A 9,545-nucleotide genomic window follows, 5' to 3' on the forward strand; every position below is an offset into this window, starting at 1 on the left:
TGCTTAAAGACTGATGAGGGCACTCGTTAGCAAGACCCAATATTTTATTCATTTTGTATTTATTGCTTTTCTTTTGTCTTTATTCATTTTGTATTTATTGTCTTTATATACAATTTTTGTTTATAAGAAAAATAAGTTTTTATGCACTATTAATTCACACACAAAATTGAATTGAATTTCAGATTCAACAATAATGTTTCGATCTAATAATATTAATATTTATCAATTAACAATAACATTCTAATTATTTTTTTGACGTTTCTATTTTGTTGCTCTTTATCTAGGAAACATTTTTAAACTTGTCCAAAAGAAGAAAAAAGCTATAGGCTATATATTACTCAAGATCATCAAGCATTCAACATTGGGTTAAAAAGAAAATTTCACAAGTGAGTAATGCAAGTTTTCATTCATTTTCTTCCATTGATTCCATAAACTTTTGGCAATCACATTTTACTTTCTCTATCTTCATTTCAGTAGCAGCAGCTGAACCTTGATATTGTGAAACATTTCTTCCTTTAGCTACTTCCTTTTGCTTGTAGCACAAGGCAGTTCTGAATCACATGTCCAGGCTGCTTGCACCAAAAACACACATTCTTTCCAGCCAGACATTCTCCAACATGATTCTTCCCACATTCATAACACTTACTCGCCCGAGGCGAATTCGAGTTTCGGACTTGTTTGCCTTTGTTCTGAGAAACTCTGACCTTCAGATGTTGAGAATATTTACTCGGACTCGGACTCTGACTCTCGGACTGCTCCCATTCCTGTTGGCATTCTTCATCAATCTTCTTCAAACACTCTTCCGCGATGAAACTCTCATGCACTAATGAGGTATAGTTTGTGAACTTATGTGGGGCTAAGCTGATTCTGATATCAGACCTTAATCCTTTTTCAAAAATCTTAATCTTCCACTCCTCATTCGAGGCGTAAAAAGAACGGGATGCAAACCTAGCCAACTCTTCGAATTCAGCCACATACTCCGCCACAGACATATCACCTTGCTGAATTTCAATAAATTCTTGTTCCTTCCGCGCCCGTAGAAACTTTGGAAAATACCAATCAAGGAACACTTCTTGAAAACATTCCCAGTCTATGGCCTTTCCCTTGGCTATCATGCTGGCTTCTTCCCATTCCCACCAATAATCCGCTGCTCCCTTAAGCATAAACGCGGCAAATTTTACCTTTTGTTCGTCCGTGCATTGCACGATTTTGAAAATCTTATTCAGTTCTCTTATCCAAGATTGGGCTTCCAACGGATGGTCCCCTCCAGCGAAAGACGGAGGGTTGAGTTGGAAAATGTCAAAGAAGAACCGATTCGGGTTTTCAGGCAGAGGCGGAGGAAGAGATTGAACCAAATTAATTAAATTAGCAATAACAGCTGTTTGTTCTTGCATTACTGGCATCATCTGCTTCCACCCGTCTTCATTAAATTCCAGAGGTGCTTCAGCATTTCTCTTAGGCCTACCTCGGCCACGACATCCCGAATTTTCTGCCATAATTCTGCATAGAATGCACAGATATTAAGTTGATCTTGCCAAACTGATCATCCATATCATTACAGTTGAATGGATAAATTCTTTCACTTTGAAGTTGAACAGATAAATAAAAAAATTAAGAAATAATTAATAAATAAAATTAACATTTACACAATAAGGCTTTGTTTGGATTGATGGAACCGGATGGAGCGGAGCGGAATGGGATGGAATAAAATGATATTCCATTGTTTGGATAATTTAAAAACGGATGGAACGGAGCGGAATAGAGTGGTATGGATTCCATTCCATTCCATCACTTACCACCATTTTTCTTACCCTCCGATTTGGGCGGAAGGAACAACTTAACTTGTTCCGTCCTAAAATTTCCAAACAATGGAATGGTATCTTCGTTCCGCTCCGTTCCACTCCGCTCCATCCCACTCCGCTCCGCTCCATTCCGCTCCGTTGATTTTATGATATCCAAACATAGCCTAAATAAAATTAGTAAATATTTTAGATTCCACACCATTGAGAACCCAAACTTCATCAAATAAAAGAAGGAAAAAAAAAAGGCTTAAACAAAATATTAAAACGATTAATATCTTGCATGCTAAAACTGTGATTCTAAAATCCATACTTTTTCCAAATCAAATAAACAAACACCAAAAGTGCCATTCTCAAATCAACTTTAACGAAAAATTGAAACGAGAATGGAAAATTTGAAATTAAAAAAATAAGTAAAAATAAAAAAGCAAACCTTGTTGACGTCAAAGCAAGTTCAAGAGGTTAGAGGAAGATAAGCTGAAAGCTGAAAACGTGAGAGGTTACTTCTTTTTTTTTTAGGTTATTTCTTGTGAATTTTTTTATTAGGTTACTTCTTTTTTTTGGTTGATCTGTTATTTATTGGGCTTGAAATTTAGATTATTTTAATAGAGAAATTAACATTGCACCCCAAATTAAACACGGCACCCCCAATCAAAATATCAAACCATTTCCAATATCACATTTTATCAAATTTATGTGAGGAACCGGACATTTTAATTTTTTAGATTACACCGAAAATTTGGAGTGCATATCAGAAATTTGGCGAAACAAGTAAGTTTTCTGGTTTTTTTGTGATATTTCGAGTATTTTCTACCAAAAATTTTAAAATTTACAGTATTTGCTACCGGAAATTTCAAAATTTACGGTATTGGCTACCAGAAAATTTGAAATTTCTGGTATTTTCATTTACTAATTATCATACCGGAAAATTCAAAATTTCCGCAATTTCAAAATTTTAAAAAAAAAAATGTTATTTTCCTTACATTTTTAAATTTTGCAGTGAAAACTAGAGACAAGGACGATTCTGTTGCGGGACGAGTCACAGATAGAGCAGGTGCTCTTGCTCAAGCTGTTGATGAGGCGCAGGCCTCAGAGTTACTTGCTGGACGCCTTCCTCGGACCGGTTCTAACCGGAAATGGATGGTGGAGCAACAACGCTGAGGGGTTCCGCACACCTCACCGTCAGACTGGTAGAGTATACACTATTGTGGAGGAACAGATGGTTCAGTTGAGGTGGCAGGGTTGAGGAACCGGTGCCTGAGGTTGGGGAGCAGGTGGATGTTATTCGGGAGCCGGTGGCTGAGGTTAGGGAGCCGATGGCTGCGGTTCGGGAGCCGGTGGCTGGGATTGAGGTGGCTGAGGATCAAATAGGTCAGGAGCGGGTGGTTCCCAGAGACATCATCCTCCCATCTTCCATTTGGGGAGATGACGTTGACTTTGGATGATGTGGATGTCCTATTTCACCTTCTGATTGCTGGTACGTTTTTCACACTAGTTCATAGGGACCAGGAGACGGTGGTGCGTATAGTGATGGATGCTTTGGAGATTGATGAGGTGGAGTTCCTACTTGAGTTTGGTGAGACTCGGGGCTTTCACCTTAGGATGTCTTGGTTGAGGAGAACTTATTAGGAGCTTGTGGATGCATCGAAGTACCAGACTGCCTCTAGGGCGTATGTGGACCGTCCTTTCGGGCCATACCCCTCCGTGGGTGGGATACGTGAACTGACTCTTTTTTGTCGATCGGACGCTTTCGCGTCACTTTTGAAAAAGTTTACAGAGTCGCCACCGACCTTTTATTTTATCCAATGAAGGAAAGGTTTATAAAAGAAACAGAAAAAAGACCTTTGAGAGATTCTGGGTAAGGGGGTAGGTTATACAAAGGGAAGGTGTTAGCACCCTTTGTATCCATGGTTATCCATGGGCTCTTTAGTTTGCTTAGCTCATTTGCTTTACTTTTCAATTGATTCGGAATGCTTTACCTGTGTTTTTGAAATACCTTTGCAAATAGAATTTGTAATGATCCTTGTGCGGATATATACAAATACTTGTTTATCTTTCGAAAGATGTTTTGAAAAGATCGTTAATTTTGTAATGATCCGTGTTTGGATGTATACAAAATATTGTCTTTTGGAAAATTCGTTTTAAAAAAACAACAGTGTATGAGAATTTTGTTTGTTTTGATTTTGAGCAAGCAAACTAGGAGGTCTACCCTGAGTTAGGAGGTCTTTATCCTTGTTCCCTTTAAAAATCTATCCATTCGTCGGATATAAACAAAAGGTTCGATTTTGTACTCGAAACAGTAGAAATGTAACTTTGATTTTGAAAAGAGTGAAAAGGGGTTACCCTAGGAGGTGCAAATGTGATTGTGATTGAATTCAGATATTTATCTTTGAAGTTAGTGATCTGACGGTTCAGTTTTATCTTTGACATACACGCAGTTTATATGGGTGCTGGAAATTAAAATGCGGAAATGTAAAGTGCGGAAAGTAAATCTACACTATTACATCGATTTTGCGGGAAACGTAAACTAACCTATTTACATGAATTTGACATCCTATACATTTATCTAGGAACTTTAAATTGCAAGAAATAAAAGGCATGTTTTTTTGGATTTTTTGTGATTTATTTTAAATATAATTAATGCGTTATTAATTAATTTAAAATAAAGAAAAAAGATGGAAATATGATTAAACCTAGCAAATAAGTTTAGAATATGTACAAAACATTTGTCAATTAATTTTAAAGCAAAACTAATTTTTTTGGAATTTTTGAAATTGTTTTTGGATTTTTTAAGTTAATTAAAACATAATTATTTAAATAATTACACAAATAATTAAAACTTAAAGAGAAAATTATCCTAAATATGTACAAAATTAGTTTATGATATATAAACAATATTTAATATAAAGAACAATTTTTTTTATGATTTTTTGACTAATTAAAATAATTAATAAGCAAATATATAAATACATACTAATTAATTATGTAAAATATTAAAATTTTGAAGAAAAGTAAAATATTTTTATTTCAGAAAATAATATGTTATTTTAGAAGTTTAAAATATTTTTTGTGGAATTTTTTGAATTTTTAAGACTATTTTTTGATTATTTTTGCAATAAAAATAAAATAAAATAGAAAATTAAAAGGATACTAATCTGGTGTGGAAATTAGTGAAGCCCATGGTATAGGCTGCGTGTTGTGATGCGTTGGATTCATTTTTTAATGAAGATCTATGGCCCAGATTGAAGAGAACATGACATAATGATAAGACTGCATGCACTGAATTCAAAATGAATTCAAACTCTTGATGGGGTCCACACGCGCCAAAACTGGCCAATGGAGAAGCAAGATTTGTCCACGCGTGCAGTCAAACGTTCAACTACACTGTTCATCATCTTCTCCAAGTTACCTGCGGATTTAGCTGCGGACTTACCTGCGATTTTACCTGCGGATTCCACCTTCGAATTTCTGGATTTTTTGAAACCTACAAAAACGCATGAAAATAAAAACCACAATGGCCCAGATCTACTAAAGATGACCTCCTGAGTCCAATGGTGAGGTTAGTTTTCTCATTTGATCACGCTAAGTATGAAAACGAAAAGGTTGAAGCTTTAAGCTTCAACCATGGCACCCCACGATTCTGGGCTTTAAACTCACATGTTAGACGTTAGATCTACCCCATATGATCTCAAAGGGATGGCAAAGGCATTAGATTTTGTTTAAATAAGCTTATAGTATAGATATCAAAAGTTGATAATATGCACGAATATGTTATTCTTTAAACACGAGTTCTATGAGTATATAGCCATGGTTATTGCTTCTAACTTACTATATTAAGTGCCAGGAGATGATTAGAGCAATTGGTTTGTATTGATAGTGATTGAAATATATAATTCGAAAATTACAAAGTTTGGAGAATTTTGAGAATTTTTAGAGGTTTCTTGGCTATGCTCTTGCTATATTTCGTGTCTCTCTTTGGCTCTTTTTTTTGCTCTTCTTGTTGCTGAAGTATGATAGCTCATTTATAGCCCAAAGTTGCTTGGAACTCAAGCTAAGAAGCTTTGTTGCCTTTGTTGAAAGTTTGGTTCTTTAATATTAAAAAACCTTGAATTTTTGACCAACTTTGACTCCATTCAATGCTCTTGCCTTGGACACCAATCTTCTGCAGAAAATTGAAGACTTTGGAGGTGAGTCATGCTTAGAGATCAAGCTACTAATTATCCATGCATTTTCCTTTTAATTTTAATCTTAAAGTAAGATAAAATTATGCAAAAAATGGCCAATAAAGATGTGGGCTTTGTCTTGGTCGTGGGAGGCCCATAGTAACATGGCAAAGATGTTTGGACCATAAAAACTTGGACTCATTTGGAAAAAAAACATTTTTGAGCAATGTTGATTTCATGCATTTTCCCAAAATTTAGCCAACTTCAACAAGGTGTAAATCCTTCAATTTTTGTCATATGAAGGAGATCTTGCACTTTTTGGAAACCTCAAAGAGTCCTCTAACCAATGTCTTTGGTCTCATATCAAAATGATTTTTGGTTCTCCTTGTGTGTCCATTTGAAAAAAGTGTCTTTTTGTTGACTTTGAAAATGACCTGTAATGTCTTTGGCCATATTTTTCAAATGGTGAATGCTATGACCATGGGATCAATTGCATTTGAAAGATAATTGAATTTCCTTCAAAATGAGCTTTGGTTGACATTTTTTGGATGAAGGATGAGAGAGTTATGATCAGTCAAAGTTGAGTTGACTTTTCAGGCAAAAACCCTAATTTTGAATCTTAGGGTTTTGTTGATTTTTGATCTTTCCTTGATGAATTGTGATCATCCAATGATCAAATGTTGAATCCTTTGACAAAATATGGACTTTGACAAAAAATTTCATTTTTGACTGTCAGTTGACTTTTTTGGTCAAACGGGTCGTCTGTTGACTGTTTGAGCTGCTGACGGTGCGTCTGAGTGAATTGAAGTTTGAAAATTTGTATGATGGTACTTTGAGATGTATGGATGTATATGAAATCCATTTGAGCTCTCAAAACTTGTTGCTCCTGTTAAAACAAGAAAAACCCTGATTAGGGACTGTCTGTATAGGAGGCAGTTAAGCGTACCTGATTTTTGTGCAGTGTTGAGTTTCTGCTAATCATGTGATATTCAGAAGACTTCTAACACAAAAATCTTGGAAATTTGAATTGTGAATGATTGATTTGATTGATTGTACAAATCACTGTGAATTGTACTGTCTGCAGTTTGTCTGTCAACCGACTGTTCGTGTACTGAAGCAGCAGTTAAAGTGAAAAATCAACCGTCAAAGTTAATTTTCTTTTTTTTTTTTTTTTGTTGTTATTTTTGTTTTTGTTTGGTGTGAAGCATGAAAATTTATTTACATGACTTGTTAGAAAACAGAAACATAATAAATAACTGATATTTACGGTATGCGGGCAAAATTACCGATAATAACCTGAAAATTATTTAATGCACAGAAATAGAAATATTTGACTGGCAGAAAATACACAAAATATTATCTTAGTAATTAAGCAATATTATGACAAATAGCACAACATTTAATACTGACAGTACAAATATTACATACTATATTGAACAGTACGACGAATGAACGGTACATTTAAGAAATAAGAAATACGGCAAATTTTAAGAATGACGATTAATGACCCATGCTATGAACAATAACATGTAGATGATTGGGAGCATAGCCATTGCAAGTCCACACTCCTCAGGACTATGCAGGCAGAAGAAAGTCATGATCACCGTAGCAATGGTGATGACTGTAAGAAGTAGTGTCTCTATCCATTTTGCCATTCTTGTTAGGGAAGAAAAGGAGATGGATATGAGATAGGAATTTGAAAGATGAGTTAGAATTTGATGTGAGATTTTATGGAAGAAAATGAGAGGTATTTATAGAATGGAAAGAAGGATAGAGACGTTGGGGAATAGCGTGATTCCGTACAAAAGGAAAATTTGAGTGGAAGTAAGATTTGAAAGAAAGTGGAGATAGTGTTGGAAAAAAGAGAGATTTGATTTTTGAAAAAGAGATTTGAAAAGATTTTTGAAAATAATGGAATATAGTACAAAAATTAGTGGGAAACAAAAGATAATAATAATCTACTTGTTACCAGTACAGTCTGAGTTTCCTGATTCTGCGCCTGCAAAAAGATTTAACTCTGTACCAATTGTGTCAGTACTATTTATCTGTAAATAAATAAATAGCATGTGTGAAGTAATAAACAGTATTTGGTGTTTGCGTAAGAATAAATTCAACTGCAAGCCAAATTACTGTATAAGAAAAATTCTAAAAACTAAGTATTTCATATGTCAGGATATTTGTTGAAATAAAAATCCATGATTATATGAGACCCTTAATTTTCAGATTGGAGTTTTCTTTGAAAAATATGTGGGCAAATTTTGGGGTATAACAGTTGCCCCTATTCAATCTTCTTAAACCTGAAGAGATTGTCTGAAATCTGAGGGTAGAAGATGATTGAATAAATAGATGCCCTGAAAATTTGCACTTACCTTGATCAGCAGAGATGTTGGAAGTTGCATTTGAATGTTGTCTGTGAAATGTTGTTGGCAGATTGAAACATTACCTGAGATGGGCTTTCGGATGCCACCTGGACAATGTGTTGATGGTTTGTTCATCAGAATGAATCTGTTGATTATATCTTGATGAAGGATTTGAAAGTCTTTGTGTTGACTGTTTCGGAACCGTCCAAGGTTACCGCTTTAAGTCTTGGAGGATGATTGCTACGGAACTTGTCCAAAGTTTTTTCCGATTTAGATTTTGGAAGTTGATCATTATGGAACCGTATGAGGTATCGCTTTAGATCTGCAATGTTAAATCGTTCTGGAACCGTCTGAGGTATCGCTTTAGATCTGCAATGTTAGATCGTTTTGGAACCGTCTGAGGTATCGCTTTAGATCTGTAATGCTAGATCGTTGTGGAACCGTCTGAGGTATCGCTTTAGATCCGTAATGCTAGATCGTTCTGGAACCGTCTGAGGTATCAACTTTGATCTGTGATGTTAGATCGTTCTGGAACCGTCTGAGGTATCAACTTTGATCTGTGATGCTTGTTTTTTGAGTTGGTAAGTAATCAGAATGAATCTTTGGCTTGATTATATCTGAGAGAACCGTTCATGGAATTCAGGTGAACACGGCATGTGATTGAGAACATCTTTGTTGAAGATATCTGCCTACCTGAAAAATCAAGTTAGTGATATGCAACGTTTATGATGCATGTAAATGTGAGATATTCCCGGAGAAATATGCATGTTACGTTGTGTATGAATATGCACATGATGCATGATGTATGATGTATGAATATGTGAATGTATGAATGTATGAATGTATGAATGTATGAATGTGAATGTGATGCGTGTCAAGCTTCTAGTTGGAAAAATAAATTCCCACTAGTCAGCTGGACTGTGATCGTTGATGATCTTTTGTCTTGCTTGAGTACCCTCGTCTGGGGAAATTCTTTGAGAACCCGGGTATCCCGTTGAAGGATCTTTGACTACTGCTTGGGGAACCAAAGGTAACTGGAAGTTCTGATGCCCTTTCAAATGGGAATGAGGAAAATGCATAATCCTCCGATGCACTATCTGACCAAGTCCGGGTGCGGGGATCACACCTTCTGAAGATAGTAATCTGGAACAATCCTGCTGGGGAATAAGACTTCTTTTGAAGAGAAAATCTTTTTGAGGAATTTGCTGAGAAATGCGTTTCTC

The 9,545-nt window shown here is 35.5% G+C and overlaps 1 protein-coding gene across 2 annotated transcripts; it reads right to left on the reverse strand.

Moving 5' to 3' along the window:
• Positions 1-204: 204 nt before the first annotated feature.
• LOC131629951 (uncharacterized) lies at positions 205-2,334 on the reverse strand. 2 transcript variants are annotated; one of them, XM_058900755.1, is made up of 3 exons: positions 2,233-2,319; positions 1,647-1,966; positions 205-1,500 (listed from the first exon to the last, which is right to left on the reverse strand). In XM_058900755.1, exons 2-3 carry the CDS (start codon positions 1,787-1,789, stop codon positions 516-518), a joined length of 1,128 nt encoding a protein of 375 aa, XP_058756738.1. In that variant the 5' UTR covers positions 1,790-1,966; positions 2,233-2,319; the 3' UTR covers positions 205-515. The 2 variants fall into 2 exon arrangements, with proteins under 2 accessions (XP_058756738.1, XP_058756739.1); XM_058900756.1 differs by lacking the exon at positions 1,647-1,966 and having other exon boundaries at positions 209-1,500; positions 2,233-2,334.
• Between the last annotated feature and the right edge of the window lie 7,211 nt (positions 2,335-9,545).

The sequence above is a fragment of the Vicia villosa genome, unplaced genomic scaffold (genome assembly GCF_029867415.1).
Source record: "Vicia villosa cultivar HV-30 ecotype Madison, WI unplaced genomic scaffold, Vvil1.0 ctg.000622F_1_1, whole genome shotgun sequence".
NCBI lineage: Eukaryota > Viridiplantae > Streptophyta > Magnoliopsida > Fabales > Fabaceae > Vicia > Vicia villosa.

Excerpts from the sequence above, each read along its gene's own strand:
- LOC131629951 (XM_058900755.1), bottom strand. The coding sequence starts at position 1,789 with ATGGAATGGAATGGAATCCATACCACTCTATTCCGCTCCGTTCCATCC. Across the intron at positions 1,501-1,646 it reads TCCAAACAAAGCCTTATTGT|AATTATGGCAGAAAATTCGG; the intron begins GTAAATGTTAAT and ends CATTCTATGCAG.